The sequence below is a fragment of the Calliopsis andreniformis genome, unplaced genomic scaffold (genome assembly GCF_051401765.1).
Source record: "Calliopsis andreniformis isolate RMS-2024a unplaced genomic scaffold, iyCalAndr_principal scaffold0133, whole genome shotgun sequence".
Classification (NCBI taxonomy): domain Eukaryota; kingdom Metazoa; phylum Arthropoda; class Insecta; order Hymenoptera; family Andrenidae; genus Calliopsis; species Calliopsis andreniformis.
In genome coordinates, this window is record NW_027480542.1 from 831,627 (window position 1) to 848,325 (window position 16,699).

The 16,699-nt window shown below is 40.6% G+C and overlaps 1 protein-coding gene across 3 annotated transcripts in view; it reads left to right on the forward strand.

The window, feature by feature from the left end:
* LOC143187638 (putative peptidoglycan muropeptide transporter SLC46) overlaps window positions 1–16,699 on the forward strand; it is a 148,622-nt gene that overhangs the window by 32,295 nt on the left and 99,628 nt on the right. For all 3 annotated transcript variants that reach the window (XM_076391878.1, XM_076391875.1, XM_076391876.1), the window contains one exon: window positions 16,478–16,634. In XM_076391878.1, coding sequence (XP_076247993.1) covers window positions 16,478–16,634 — 157 coding nt within the window. The remainder of the gene's footprint in view (window positions 1–16,477; window positions 16,635–16,699) is intronic.

Sequence of the window (16,699 nt, forward strand, 5' to 3'; positions counted from 1 at the left end):
TATTTAGTATAAGAAAATACAAAATGAGGAAATATAAGAACCTCCTCTGGTCGCGACCTGCATTCAATTGCCCCTCTCTTGTTGCCCCAGCACCCACACACACACCCACGCTCACACGCAACCACTTTGAGCTAAATTCATGCCTCAGCGATTCTATTGCCGCATAAAGTTAAAGATATTGACTTCAAAACCGCGTAAAATATGTCTGCTTATACCTATAATAGGTTGGTTTGTATGAAATATCAGTTTGTATAAAATATCACGCGGCAGCGTCTCACGTGAAGTAATTGAGTGGCCCGTAATGCTAGCATGTGTACCTTTTCTGTAACCAAGACGTTCAAAAACTTTGATAACAATTTATTCTTTTGACGCAGTGCCTAATGAATTTTAAGGATTGCCGCATTGTTAAGAATCACCGTACGCATAAAATAAGCCCTCACATATGTAAATTGGGATATCGAGATATTAATTTTACGTGCAGGAGTAACTTAACCTGCTCAATTTCGTTCGACGGAGATACTCTTTTCTGGCTTTTACATTTTTGCCGCTAGGTGGTTTTTTGGCTTTCATATATTTGCCGCTAGAGGGCTTCAGCTAAGAAGCTGTTCAAATTCGTTAAGTTTACAACGAAAAAGTTAATCACAAAAGCTAACATATATAAGAATAATAATAAAAAAATAACAGAAGCAATAAATGAAAAATCGAGGACTTTTGTAACAATATGCCCTAACGCGGGGGTAATTGTTCTACAATAAAGAGTAGGATGCTTAATATTAAGATAGCATCTGCTGGTCAGCTCATAATAACAATTCAATTAATATTTTCTGTTCGAAACCAGATCGTTTCAAAAATTAATCAGTATAACATCAAAGCTGTGCCTACTACGACATTACAAACAGCTTCGAAGCATGCAAAGTTATTAGTGCTATACTTCATCATGGCAAATCTATGTCATAAAGGACATTATATGTACTTATCTCCTAAGGCAAAAGACAGTAGACTACCAGAAATCACAATACATACACATAATAAGTAACAAAAAGATATGTGAATACGCTATTGTTATGTATAGAGTCCAATGTTTACTCGTAACAATAAATTTATTTCCTTTCTTTTTATGACAAATATTGCACATGGCACAATGAGGAAAAACCTTTAGATCCTCTTTTTAGTCAGTTCATTTAAGAACTTTACAGGGATAAGGAGTAGTTAACGTGTTGGGGTTTTTCTGTCCTGTTCCCAGTGAATACTCAACTAAGACTAACTTTATCAAGCATATAGTGGTTGTTCCTTGCGCAATTTAGGAGAGAGGGAAAGTTCAAATGCAACACCGAATGCAAGGCGCCCACCCAAATTCAGGCATCTCCTATTGTTAAGACTGTCGAAACACCGACCAGCCGAAGCACTCCGACTTTCTAACATCCGGGCACCATCCGTCCCAAAGATTTTGAGAAACTTTGAGTGCTCGCTCTGGTCAATGTCAGGATTATTGCATTGAACCCAGGCGATACCGTTTGCATAGTTCGGTGGTCCTGTAACGCACATGTGCAGGCTTTTCTTTAGCACTTTTTCTCCCTCCTATTTATGAAACGAAAGTTTTGTTATGGATATAACACTATATTCTCCAAACATAATAATGTTCTATGTATCAATAGTAAAAAAGTGAAACCTCCGAAAGAACATTTAAACTGTAACAACACCAAGTAGTTAAGTTCGGTTTGGACTCTGGTTCCCACAACAAATATTCAAGAAAATTAACCCACGAAAAATCTTCAAAAAAATTAAACCACTCAAAAAACCACCCAAAAGATATTAATCCTCTCAGAAAAGTATCCAAAAGATATTAAATAATTTCCAAGAAAGTATCTAAAAGATATTAATAAATCCTTCTAACATACTCTCAACAAATATTAAACTTTAAAAAATATAATAAAAAAATACACCAAAAAATATTTATTACCATTTGATTCGAAAAAAGTACTGAAATCAAAAGTAGTTGTCCAATTGATATAACTAGTCTTAATCTCGGTAATTACGAAACCGCCAGAAAACATTAATCTATATAACTTGAAGAAGGTACTGAAATCAAAAGTATATAGTTGCCCCGCCCCGTTTGTACAGGGTGTAAAAGAAGTAATGGTCACGGCTTCTAGGAGTGAAAGTAGACCTCTGGATCGGTGGACATTTGAAAAAAAAAGTTCCCGCAAAATTGTTCATGACAATGAAAAAAATTGTTAAAGATTTTTATTGCATAAATGTGTTCTATGTGTCGAGTAAAAAAAAGTCTACAAGGAACCATGGTCCGGAAATGCACCGTTTAGGCACTATAAAATTGTTAACATATACGCAGGAGTGAGCGCGAGAGGCGCCACTCACACAGAGCCTAGCGCGCGGCTGATGCACACGGAGACGTATGGACCAGCCGAGCAGTCCACTGGTGTGCGCTCCGCATCGTTCTACACCAGCACGTTATGCGTAAGAGAAAAACAGACGTTTTCGCTAATTTCTTGCTACGCATTCCCGTGACCCCGACACACGCATATTCACCTATATCCGTTTCTTTAATCCTTTAAAATGTTTAAAACAACAAAGACGAAATGGTCATAAATTTATTGATACACAGAACAGCTGAAATACGTCAATCTTTGGCCAGTGAATGTGTGCTTCCAAATACTCCTTATCGTTTCGTGTAAGAAACAAACGCTAATGATTCTTCAACACGTAATACCACTAATTGAGAATACTTATATTTATTACTTATATATAGTTTTACTTACACTTATTACTATGTAGTAATGTTAGTATCTTTCAATAGAAATGCATTAATTAGTGTATATTATATGAATCTATAACAGTATGTAACGACATATAACAATACTGCGTGTATTCATAGAGTCTGTATTTGCATTAATAATTGAACCGCGTTTTGCACTGATGCCTTAACCTACAAATAAAAAATTCATAAGTAAGTATTTATTAGTAAATATATCATTAATTACGTTCTTATCAATAATACTGTTCTATATCATTAATTACGTCTTCCACAATTTCTTAAATACTCCCGATATATTTCGCGAGCTTCTACATAATTACGATTTGTTGCGTCAATAGCACGAAGCATTAACCGAATGTTCCTATTTTGGGTCACGGGAATGCGTAGCAAGAAATTAGCGAAAACGTCTGTTTTTCTCTTACGCATAACGTGCTGGTGTAGAACAATGCAGGCGCACACCAGTGGACTGCGCGACCGGTCCATACGTCTCCGTGTGCGTCAGCCGCGCGCTAGGCTCTGTGTGAGTGGCGCCTCTCGCGCTCACTCCTGCGTATATGTTAACAATTTTATAGCGCCTAAACGGTGCATTTCCGGACCACGGTTCCTTGTAGACTTTTTTCTACTCGACACATAGAACACATTTATGCAATAAAAATCTTTAACAATTTTTTTCATTGTCATGAACAATTTTGCGGGAACTTTTTTTTTCAAATGTCCACCGATCCAGAGGTCTACTTTCACTCCTAGAAGCTGTGACCATTACTTTTTTTACACCCTGTTCAAGCCTCGAGCACGGAGAATAGTAGACGCTTCGCGTAGCTTGTGCTCTGTCGCTGGTCGGCCGAGCGCTTATTATTCGCGCTCTCTGGTTGGTCGGGGTTTTTCGTTAATAACTTATTGACAATGCTTCGGAGGACATTTTTGCAAAGGAAAAGGTTTAGAATCACCCCAGGAATCTCCAATTTCCGGCTCCCGCACTTAGTTTGGGACTGTATATACAGGGTGTCCCAAAACTATGGGACAAGCCGAGACATGCATATTTTTCATGCAAATAGAAATCGAAAAGTCCTGTACCGTTTTGCAATCTGGAGCTTCATCTTCGAGATATCGGTGATTGAAATTCAGGTATTGGACTTCCGGGGTGCGCTGTTCAAATCCCAGTCAGCCGAACGTGTGACCACACACGCGCGAGTTCAAACGCGAGAAGCACGCGTCGGTGAACATACACACGCGTATACTGCTGATGTTACAGATGTTAATGCACTTCCATGGTATGAACTGAACAGTTACTTAACTTTTTCACTAATTGTAAGTCATAATAAATGTTCCAAGAGCAAAGGCAGCTCATTTTGTAAAAACTCCAAGTACGTCCTGGCTGGCTGTAGAAGTGTGAAGAACCGATATCCTGCTGTTTTACCGAAATCGCTGTATCTGGCTGCCGACTGTACACGCGCCTATTGTCCCTCGGCAGTGGACAGGGCTAACATAAGAATCTGGTCACCACGTGTACTAGCCGCCGACGCGCCGGAGTAACGTACAGATTAAAAAAAAATAGCTTATTGTTCAGAACGAAGACGTCTGAACTCTTAAAAGGTGTCCTTTTGGGGTGCTTTTCCAAATGAAGCGAGCTGATATTTTCCAGACACTCCTCGAGAAGAAATAACTGCATGTCGTGAGACAAGTGGGTCTTTACCTCGCTCGTACCCTTCTTAGATTTGAGGTGATATGACGTGGAGATTAATAATTACACACTATTACCTATCACTAATATTTATTTCTACTATATACAAGCTGATTCAAATAGAACCTATGAAAAGTAACGTTTCTTTTCATGTATCGACCCTTGCGTTAAGGGCAGCGCAGTCGAATCGTTTCGATGTTTGACTCACAACAGGCGAACACGGAATGCCCACTCTGGTCCGCAATCCTTGTCTCCGTAAGGAAAAACCGTGTCGTAAACCAGAGTGAGACTTTCCAGGCCCGAGAAACAATTTTCACCCAAACATCATGACTCATCCTTGCACACGGCTGCAAACACTTCAAAGCCCAAGGCCTTTCCTTAAACAATTCGTAGGCCCTAAATGGCCAACAGCCGTGCGCGTTCGCTCGACCCAACTACCTGGTCGAGTACGCCACAGATTCTATGAACCAAGACACTTGGCACCGTCGTAAATTTTCCACACAAACAGCTAATACTTTCTATGCTGTATTTTTACCATTTCTCTGCCTGCTCTTTTCAAGTTTCTCAACCAATCTTCGTTCATTTTCCAGCTTTCTTAAGTGTTGAAGGAACCAATAATGTTCTTTCGAGGTATCCCCTTGACTTGATCTGTTAACATGCGGATTCTAACAGTCAGAATCATTCTTTGAGCGAAACCGAGAGCATCGTAAAAAGATTTCTGAGGACAGACATTATTGGTGTCCAACTAACTATTAGCTTAGTTATTATCTAGTTCTTACCCTTAATTATTGTTTAGACTTTAGTTTAAAGTAGTGTGTGGATTTTAGTGTGTGTCATTGTGTAGGTTTTAGTGCGTTATTTTCTAAGTCGTAGTGTACTAAGATTAGTGTTTTGAACTTACGTCGAATTAAAAACTCGAACGTTAAACAATGTTCTCCAACGAAGAGTACTACGATATGATGCTTGCATTAGGTGAATTATGACTTACAATTAGTGAAAAAGTTAAGTAACTGTTCAGTTCATACCATGGAAATGCATTAACATCTGTAATATCAGCAGTATACGCGTGTGTATGTTCACCGACGCGTGCTTCTCGCGTTTGAACTCGCGTGTGTGTGGTCACACGTTCGGCTGACTGGGATTTGAACAGCGCGCCCCGGAAGTCCAATACCTGAATTTCAATCACCGATATCTCGAAGATGAAGCTCCAGATTGCAAAACGGTACAGGACTTTTCGATTTCTATTTGCATGAAGAATATGCATGTCTCGGCTTGTCCCATAGTTTTGGGACACCCTGTATATACAGGGTGTAACAAAAATGTTGCAGTTCCTTGAAAGGGGTGATTCAGGGGGTGATTTAAGACAACCTTTTCCTTAGCGAAAATGTAAGATGAGGCTTCGTTAACGAGTTATTAACGAAAAACACCGTTCAATGAGAGCACGAGTTTGCCGCCCGAGCGACCGCGGTAGCGTTGGGTAGGCGCGCTAGATGCTACGGTTGTACTCCGTACAAGAAAGTCGTCATACATCGAAGAAAACAGCATTAGTATGAAAACTGAAAGCGACATAATAAATAATACCGAGTCCTTTTTTGTTTATCACTTGAAGTGAACAATTACTTAAAATCGAGAGAAACTACGTGCAACGTAAAAACACGAATACGTAAATTTCTTATTCGCATAACGTATAAACGAAAAAGCAATACAACCAAAAATAAAGGGAGAGGAAAACAAACTTCACCTGTAGTTTGTAAACCTGTGTCACTGGGTCACTGTACCGATCCTGGTCATCGACCGTCGAAATGGTTTATGCTAGGGCACGCGTTTAGGTAATTTATGGTTTTATTGCTTTGGTTTCGAAGGAGACATGATCTCGGAGTGTCCGAACAAGGAAGGCCTGAGGTGCTTAAACTACGTGGGGGGTACAAGGAGCTTCCTTGGCAAAATTCTACCCTACCATAAACCATTTCGACGGTCGATGACCAGTATCGGTACAGTGACCCAGTGACACAGATTTACAAACTACAGATGAATTGCATTTAATTCATTAATGATTATTATTTTTTAAATCTAACGCAGACTACTTTCCACGTTTTTATCTTCAACGTTAATTCTCCAAGTCTCCGTTCATTTCTTTTGTTCCATTGCTTTTTCGTTTATACGTTATGCAAATATTTTTATACAAATGCTATTTCCTTCGACGCATGCCGACTTTCTTGTTCGGAGAACAACCGTAGCGCCCAGCGCGTACCCAACGCTACCGCAGTCGCTCGGACGGCAAACTCGTGCTCTCATTGGCCGGTGTTTTTCATTAATAACTCGTTAACAAAGCCTCATCTTACATTTTCGCTAAGGAAAAAGTTGTTTCAAGTCACCCCCTGAATCACCCCTTTTAAGGAACTGCGACATTTTTGTTACACCCTGTATACAGGGTGTCCCAAACTAAGTGCGGGAGCCGAAAATGGGAGTTTCCTGGGGTGATTCTAAACAACATTTTCCTTTGCAAAAATATCCTTCGAAGCTTTGTTAACGAGTTATTAACGAAAAACCCCGACCAATCAGAGAGCGCGAATAGCGAGCGCTCGGCCGACCAGCGACAGGGCACAAGCTACGCGGAGCGTCTGCTGTTCACCGTGCTCGAGGCTTGTACAAGAAACTCAAAATGTTTACGTCAATGCTCAATTTCTCCTAAACTACTGGATGACAAAATTATGAAAAAAATTAGGACCACGTTAACTATTCAGACATATATTACAGAATTTTTTCAGATTTTTAAATTAATTATCCAAGTTGTAAAAAATAAAAGACGAGAAGAAAGAATTTTAAAATGCCGATTTAGTAAAGTAATGCCATGGTAAAAAAAATAAAAAGCAATGTTTTCGTAGTTCCTACGGATTGTATGATATTTTACTGTGTATTAAAACATTGAAAGCTCTACAAGAATACTTATTTCATAATGAATGAACAAAAATTGGACGTATTAGTTGCTGTAATTGTTAAAAAGTATGGAAACATTGATCTTTATTTTTTTAATTACGACGGACCAAAGCAAAAAATGTTTAAATGAATTAAGATTAATAATATGACTATAGTAATACGAGTAATTACTATCGGTAAAACTCACTCATTCGGAGAGGAATTCACCTGCTGCTCGAACACTTGCTCCATTAGGTCGTTGTGCCGATCCCGATCATTGGGGGATGATGCCCAGGTAGCGCTGATCGCAGGTATCCAACACCGCAAGAAGACATCTTGCATTTACAACACTTCGCAGTCACTAATACTGATCACTTTACTAAACGTGCACTTGACCTTTTAATGACCGACAATCGACTATTTTGAAACGTTCTGCGACATTCCGTAAATAAAAACAAGGTATTACACACTTCAGCGGCGAAATTACGATGGATACTGGCGATTTATTCCGAAGTCTCTTTCCTCGTGCCCTCGCATCCCTCCAGCGCGAGTTCTCGGGGTGTAGTTTCGTCGAAATACTCGAATTTGATTTGTTAGTTGACACCAACGAGGTTGGATCTTCCTCGGTTACTTTTTTTAGTGGAGGTGGTAGTCTCTTCTTCGGGTCGAAAAAGTCGCAAGCAAATTCATGGGGAAAAGCAAAGGCCGTAACGAGTATCTCGCAGATGTGGCCGTTTATGATCACAGGTATTGCCTTGCTTAGTTCGAAGGAGCCATCCGTACCCGAGACCGAAGGCCGCGAGGGTCGCGTCGCGCTTACCATGGAAGTCCTTTCGATGCATTCGGGCGGATGAAATATGGAATTGCCCGTTGTTAAAAAGCGAGTTGGGGAAACTCTTTTGCCCTTAAACATTTGGTCAACGAATGTCTGGCGGAGACTAATTCGTCGCTGCATCGGGGGTTAAATACATCAATTGTATTCGAATCCCTTTAACTATTTCGATGTCTGCGTCTTGCGACTGAGCCTTGCTTTTTATCACGCTGCACATGTAGTGACCGTACATTTATTCTTATTGTTTGCCCTGCTATCTTTCAAAATATTTTTATGAAACAAAATCGAAAAAATAAACAGATATACGTTGAAATATTCCGAAGGAAAAAAAGTATTGCCATTGTATTGAATTTAATTTCCAAGTGGTTTATAAAGTAGGTCCTGATTTTAAAAGTACCTAAATGCATTTACGTGCATGTAAAAGATCCGTCAAATGTTTAATACATGGGTAAGCCTCCCCTATAGGTCGAAAAGGTTTACGAAAATTGGGGAAGAGAGAAACAAACATCGGATGATCACTGTGTGTGTGCCGTAATAAAATGCATGCCGGTCGCAAGACTCTGATATTGAAGTAACTAAAGAATGAGAATACAATTGCCATATTTTCTCCTCATCGACGAGTTTGTCTGTCTATGCGAGACATCCGTTGACCAAATGTTTAAAGTTCAGAAGCTTTCCCCAACTGGCGTTTTAACAACGGGCAATTCCATATTTCAACCGTCCGTATGCATCGAAAGGACTTCCATGGTAAACGCGACGCGACCCTTGCGGTCTTCAGTCTCGGGTACCGATGGCTCCTTCGAACTTGCAGGGCAATACCTGTGATCATAAACGGCCACATCTGCGAGACACTCGTTACGGCCTTCGCTTTTCCCCATGAATTTGCTTGCGACTTTTTCGACCCGAAGAAGAGACTACCACCTCCACTAGAAAAAGTAACCGAGGAAGATCCAACCTCGTTGGTGTCAACTATCAAATGAAATTCGAGTATTTCGTATTTCGAGTATTTATCATTTTTCCAACAATAGTTTTAACAAAATTGGTCAATATCCTTCTTGTCTCTCGTTTTTTATGTTTCACAATTTTGTTAATTAATTTAAAAATCTGAGAAAATTCCACAACATTTGTCGCGATAGGTAAGGTGTTCCTAATTTTTATCATAATTTTTTGTTCAATAGTCTATGAGAAATCAACACTAGCATTGTCTTTCTTTTTTCTACAACTTGGCTAATAATTTAAAAGTCTGAAAAAATTCCACAATATATGTCGCGATAGTTAGCGTGTCCCTAATTTTTTTCATAATTTTTCATCCAATACTTTAGGAGAAATTTGGCAATAACGTGTAAAGGTCTTGAGTTTCTTGTACAAGCCTCGAGCACGGTGAGTAGCAGACGCTCCGCGTAGCTTGTGACCTGTCGCTGGTCGGCCGAGCGCTCGCTATTCGTGCTCTCTGATTGGTCAGGGTTTTTCATTAATAACTTGTTAACAAAGCTTCGGAGGACATTTTTGCAAAGGAAAATGTTGTTTAGAATCATCCCAGGAATCTCCCATTTCCGGCTCCCGCACTTAGTTTGGGACAATATATATATAAGAAACAACAACAAATACAGCTCTGATGTCCTCGGATATACCCTTTGTCGTTATGGTAATGTAGTATAATTCGAGATAGCGAGATATTTGTAGCATCAATATAGTGTGGTGTAAACACTTTTTAACACAATTTATTAAAACAGAAATAGAATCACTCAAACAAACACTGTACACTAGGTCGTACACAAATCACTTAGTTTCTATGGGTACTAGTCGGAACAGAATATCGTTAGTCTTTTGCTTTTCCCGGTAAAAAGAAACGTCCGCGACGCGACAAGTATGCTCCCGTGGAAGTTGAGGATAGGTCGTGGAAGGAAAATCGCACAAGAGCCGTCTCTACGTCTGCTTGAACGGGTTTTGGGGGTGCGGAAACCTAGAGGTGCCGTGCGTTCTGACGTCTTCCGCTAGGGGGATTGGTTTCTTCCTATGTTTCAGTTGACCGGAGTGCCGTGCTCTACGTCTGCTCCGTTAAGACCCTGTTTTTGCCTTAATCGCCGCCTTTTATACTTATTTTCGCACCTAGCGTCAACCAATGAGGGTACAGCGCGCTACCTTTGTACGCGGGCGGATCCTTTTTGCCTACACTGTCCCATCGTCGTGTCGCATCGCCGCGCGACTTTACGCTAATTCACTCATTACACGCTAATTCACTATTTACATGATAATACTATCTCGTTACAGTGGCAATTAAGTATACTGTAAAGATTTACACTTTGAAAATTCGTGTTTGAAACTATAAATTAATATCATGCCCAAAACAAGAAAATGTTGATGTATATTGCTTCATGAAAGGATTAATGGAATAGAAGATCAAAGTTTTGTAAGTGATGGAGTGCCTGTGCGATGTGAAGCATGTGAAAAGGAAATTCATTACAATAGAAAATCACAACTAAGACAACATTTAAACACTCTTATGCATAAAACAAAATTTCAAAAAAAAGGAACTTTGAGAGCACTTAATATTATAATTTCAAAATTATATCACTAACTATAATTTTTCCAATTTAATAAAAATAACTCCATAGAAATTGTACAATATCATCTGCAATATCGCAAGAACAAGTTATGACAAGAAAAAATGAATTTTTCTTTGACATGTGCAATGCGGTGGTCACTGTAGATGTGAGTTGGCGGTTTTGACAATGTAGAATGGAGAAATTTTATTATAAAAAATATGAAACAGGATATTCCCAATGAGTGAATACTTTGTAAAAATTATGTCGACGATTGTTATAAAATAGCAATGCTGAACATAAAAAATGATATTGATGAAAACTATACTTGAATTTCGGTAGACGAGACGACAGACAAAATTCGACGATACGTAGCAAATCTAATTATTGGGAAAATGTACGAGATCAAAACAAGAATACCTCATTTATGTACTTTCCAGTAAAGAGTTAGGAGAGACAAATTATGCAAGCATCGCTCATTTTGTGAATTCATCTGTTTTTAAAAAGCGGTTAAATTTCGAGCCTTTGTCTCGTCCACGAAAATCATAGTCTGCTAGCATACGTGACCGACCGAAGGTTGCCTTCGGTAGGAGATTCAGTTGCCCTAACAACAAGCGCGGTACATTTGAATTATGACTCGTTTTTCAGCTGATACAGTTGACATTCGAACAGGTGAGCGATTGCGATCAGCTGTTTGAATCTCAGATTCAATATCGAGTGCGGATATCGGAGTCTGACAGAGAGAGAGAGTAAAATCGGAACATTAGACACAGACAGACAATGATAAGCGAGCGCCGCATAGTAAATTAGTGCTCCGCGCTTACGTAAAGACACTTGCCAGCCTTTCGGCAGTCAGTCAGCACATATCCGCTCTAGAGAATACTTCAGTGAGCGCTCTTTGTTCACTAAATCGCTCGAAGGCTCTCAACCGGCTTCTAACGCTGATATCTTTATTACTAGCGATCTACGTGATTCGTTCTGAGTGATGCGTATTATACGTGCATCAGACAAAGCAAATCGCCCTCGATAGAGAAATTTCGTTGCAAGCCCGAAAACCTATAGGAATCAAAAAGTTACTTTGATTCCCGGCAGTTGCTATTCGGCTTTGGAGTACTAGAGACCATTCCTTGGATGCCAACTGGTTAGCGGTACACTTGTCAGGTATAATTAATGTGTTCCACAAAAAACTCGCGTTTAGTAAAAGCCTCCGTGTGACGAATAGATGCACACGTGTAGGGTGGACGCTGTGCTGTAGGGCATAAACGAAATAGGCCACTTTTATCAGCCACCAGGATTAACACTGCTAGTCAACGTTGTTCTCCCCGCTCACGAAGCACAGGTTTCACCGGGCTTCGTTCGAGGCAATTCGCCAATACGGACATAGAGCACGGAACAGAGGCTAACTTCTCTCTGTACGCTCATTACACGACAGTCTGCACAACAAGGTACTGCGTTTTCCTCCCCGTACCCTGGAGATGGGTCAGGCGACTCTAGTGTGAGTTATTTGTGCTCAGATGGTGTGGTTCTGTCGATTTCTGCTGTAGGCGTTAGAGACGTTAGGACTGTCGCCGGACCACCAGGAGGCCTAGGACAACGAACGTACACCCCTTCAGCCTCCTTGGACAAAATTCATTCAATAAGCATCTGTCCTTTTCAGGACAGACAAGAGGAATTATAAGCGCATTATTTCTTTTGGTTTAACCCACCTTCTCACTCATTTCGGACCGACGTTAGAACTCATCTAACGATCCAAACATATAAACTATATATATTGCGACGTGATCGTCCCGCCGAGCCGTATTCGGGCAAGGACGGGCGTGCAGGATCCAGCCACTATGCGTCCCACGCCTTGATTTTTTCGTGGGCACCAGGTATTTTGCGATACCATCGTGGAACGTGTCTCCCGTTTTCCGAATCGCGGCTCAGGCTAGCTCTTTGAGGTCGCGACGTTCTTTCAGGCGTAGGGTGAGGAACGTGTCTAGGATTTTGGGTTTATACAGCGAGAACGCCAGTCAAAACACGGTTTTCTGATGTAAGAAGGAATATATTCTAGCGAGAAACGTACAAGTTCTTGTCGAGATTATTACACGCGCAGTCTCACGACACGTGGTTGCGAGCAGTTACCCGTTTCCCGCTACAGCGATAGCGTTACAAAGCTTTTCAAGCGGCGACGAGGCTCAAACGCATGTTCGGCACGCGTAAGAAATCCGCCCGCGTGGCTGTTGTTACAAAGGTTCGACACCAGCAAGCCGAAGATGTATCCGCACGCGACAACCGTTCGCCATTATGCCGCTAAGCTGCGGGCTCGCTGTTGGGTCGAGCCCACAGGCTTCGAGAAACCCGTACGCGAAGGCTTTCTTCCCGTTACATGGCCTACACGACCATCAGGAGTCGACCCTCTCAAGATTTCGCGTTCGAACCGAGCTATTCCGAGTCATCCGGGGAGAACAATGGGAGAAGGCTTACCACCTGCGACCCGGTTGGCGTCCCGTACAAGAAGAAGACCGAGATCGCTGCGTGCGGCAGAATCTCGGCACGCGACGCTTCGTACCAACCGTGCCCCAATTGGCTTGCTCGTGTCGCGCGACCTCGCGACCAATAATTATTAGCGCCGTTCAAATGACGATCGTTTATTGGCAGGGACTCCTTGAGTCCCCCTGGAACTCTTCTTGCGGCGAGGATCCGAGACGCAGTCTTAGACGCCGTACTCCCGTAGCAATGTCCCTGCGCCTCTCCGGTGACCAACCTCGCGCGCGTCGGCTGGTTCCCATCCATCGGTGCGTCCTCGTACAACCATGGTGCAGCCCTCCCATCGTGCGTCATCCCTGAGTTGGCTCGATGGACCACGACAGTGTCACAATTTAGGCGTCGCGTCACTCGCTCGGTGGAGTGACTCTGAAGCGGCTGGTACCCTGGCCGCTGCCCGATTCCGAAGATCCACCGCAAAAGACTGTGTCGGTGGCTCCGTTGTGGTCTCGCACCTATCTCCTGCAAATGCTAGCATCTAGGCCGTTGAGAGAACCCTGGTAGCTTGAGCATAAAAGAGGTGTTAGTAACGCGTTAGATTCCCGGTGGTGCGCACTAAAGGCCTCTCCTGCGCCGAGAAGGGTTCAACTTTATGACTGGCTCTTGTGCCACGTGCCATATAAAAAAAGAAGTATAATTACTATTAACTGTTACAAAAAATCATAGTCCTTTTTTTGAAAAATTTAAGAAAACTCTACTTAACTGACTTCGCGAATTGACGACACGTACCTTGCGATTTTTCGTCAATGAGCGTCGCAGTTTCGCATTTTTGAAGGCGTTCATAATCGGTTTGCTTCGAAATCTTTTTCCGAAATCGTTTGCTGCATTCTTTTCGTTGCGCCCAATTAGAACTAATTTTGTTGCAAGGAATGCCCAGTGGGTCCCTGCTATTCCCGTGATCACACATATGTGTACGCGCGTAAATGTTTTCTCTATCTCTATCCGCACCCGACTTCCACATATCTCTTCGTATTCATACGATACGTTCTCTTCATACTTAAAACGACTTACACATTTCAATCGTATATGTGACACACATTCATGTAATGTTACGTTACGGTTAATTATATCCTAATATCGTATAACACTTCAACACAAGTATTGCTTCAAACCGAGTGTCCGTGTAACCTGGTATTTTAACAACCTCAGCATTACACCAACCGTGCAGGTGTCAATGTGTATCGATGACCGACCTAGTATATAATTCGCGTTTTAAAAATAGATTTCGCTGAGGTAATTGCGGCAGTTCTTTCGGACCCACCATTCGAACAAAATTCCAATCAACTCCTTTAACCCCTTCGTCTCGCGCCGATTCTTTTATCAAAATCCAAGTAAGGTATATTTCGCCCGCCGAGTACATAGTTCCGTAATCAGTGTCACGCGACGTAAAACCGCGAGTGAAAACCCTTTGTAGACCTCCTACCGCCGAGCCATTAAGTCTTCTTCACTCGTTACTGTCATAGTTATAAGATAAACCAATTATTGTAAATCATATTTGTAATAACGTATCATTTTTATCTCCAAAACGAGATATAATAAATTAAACGATTTGTACACGTATATCTAAGGGGTTAAATGACGACAGCCTGACCAATTCCCGATTCCCGAACATTCCGACGATCCCGAGGAAGGCATACATAGCCTAAACTTCATATAAATACTGTATTTTGTCCTCAGTAGCGTACCCCGGGACATAACAATAAAAATTCCATTACAGTAGAGCTTCGATTATAATTTAAACAGTGAAGCAATAAACAGTCATTTGTTCACGAAAATGAAGCTAGTTATTTCGTGTTACCTTGGATACTTGAAGTCATTACAGTTAGGTTACTAAAATTCATTTTGTTATTGGAATATTGAAATAGACGTATACGGTATGGAAAATTAAATTTTGGTTAGTAACCAGAGAAATTCGTAGAAATGATGCTTATGTGACTCGATGTACTGGATGTAAAGTATACGGTTTTGACTTTTCTGAACTATGCAGTTTGGAACGCGAGTTCTTGAAACGACATATTTCATCGCCGACTATCGAAAATCGCTTTACAAGCGGTTTTTGATTATAATTTTACAATAATAAATTAACGTGATTAGGCTGACTGACGGTGAAGAATTTTTAATTTAAAATGCAATTTGTAATAAGTAGCAATATTCGAATCGGGTTTTTCGGATAACGATAACTCTAAGGAAAGAAAAGGTCTGCATTACTAACTTTTATTATGCGTATATATTTCGATTAGGGAAATTTCGATAATGTTAGTCTTTGACGAGACATATCAATACAAAAACTTAATTCGGTACGTAACTCAAACTACACTCTTTTTGTTGACCACTCGGGAAGACTTGGTTGAAGATCGTAAAAGTTTTATGAGGGTCTTTAGAATCCATAAGCATATACAGTACAATATCGTCAAAGAGTCTTCCATATTTTTCACAGCACTGCAAATTTAGCGTGATTGACTATATGTAGAGATAAGTGGATATAAATAAAATAATATATGGCACGTATTTCGAATTTCGAGTAAAATATTGCATTCATTTGGGTACCTCAAGTAATGTTAAGAGTAGAACCCTCGATTTGATTATTGCACCGAATAAATGATCTTAACTAATCAGAGAAAAATAGTTCTTCTGCGTGTTAGGATTTCTGCTTAATAAGTTTATGCTACGATCGCCAAGACACTATTTTTGAGCTACATCTGTTTTCGATTGATATTTTAGTAATTGCACATAGGTTAGAAAGCTGGCCCCAAAAAGCTTATTAGAGTTTTTAAAGAGTTAAAAATGCATTTTAATTAACGAAAAACGAAGTTTGGCTCGCACCAATCAGAAGCACTTTTATACCTAATTGGCTGGAACCCTGCTACCAAAATTAGTATTTAAGGGTGCGAAAAACAGCCGAGCGACTTCAGAAACGGAAATGAGCTACACTTGATAAGATCAGTACAAACGACAATTTGTATTTTGTTTATTTGAATAAACGGACATGTGAAGCACATTCGATCCGATTTGGCACTATTGTGTCAAATATATATATATACCAAGCCGAGTTAATAAATTAATTACAGGAGTGCGTTAACATTGCGCGATTATTTGCACAAATTGCCTTTATTCAAATAATTGAGGAATCGGTTTGCGTCGCACAAATGCACAAGGTGGACCCTATCTTCAGAATTTAAGAAAACTAATTTCTTTACTATTTACAGGTAAAGTGAACTCCTTGTTTGGTGTCTGCGAATCTTTGATGCCGCTTGTTTATGGACCAATGTACGGTTTCATTTATGCTGCAAGTATGAAAACATTTCCAGGGATGTTCTTTGTAGTCGGTGCTTGTATGACAATGCCTGCCATCATTGGGTTTTCGTAAGTTCTTTATATCTGTTTTACTCAATAATTGACATTTCGTCATTAAGACGTACTGTTCAGTG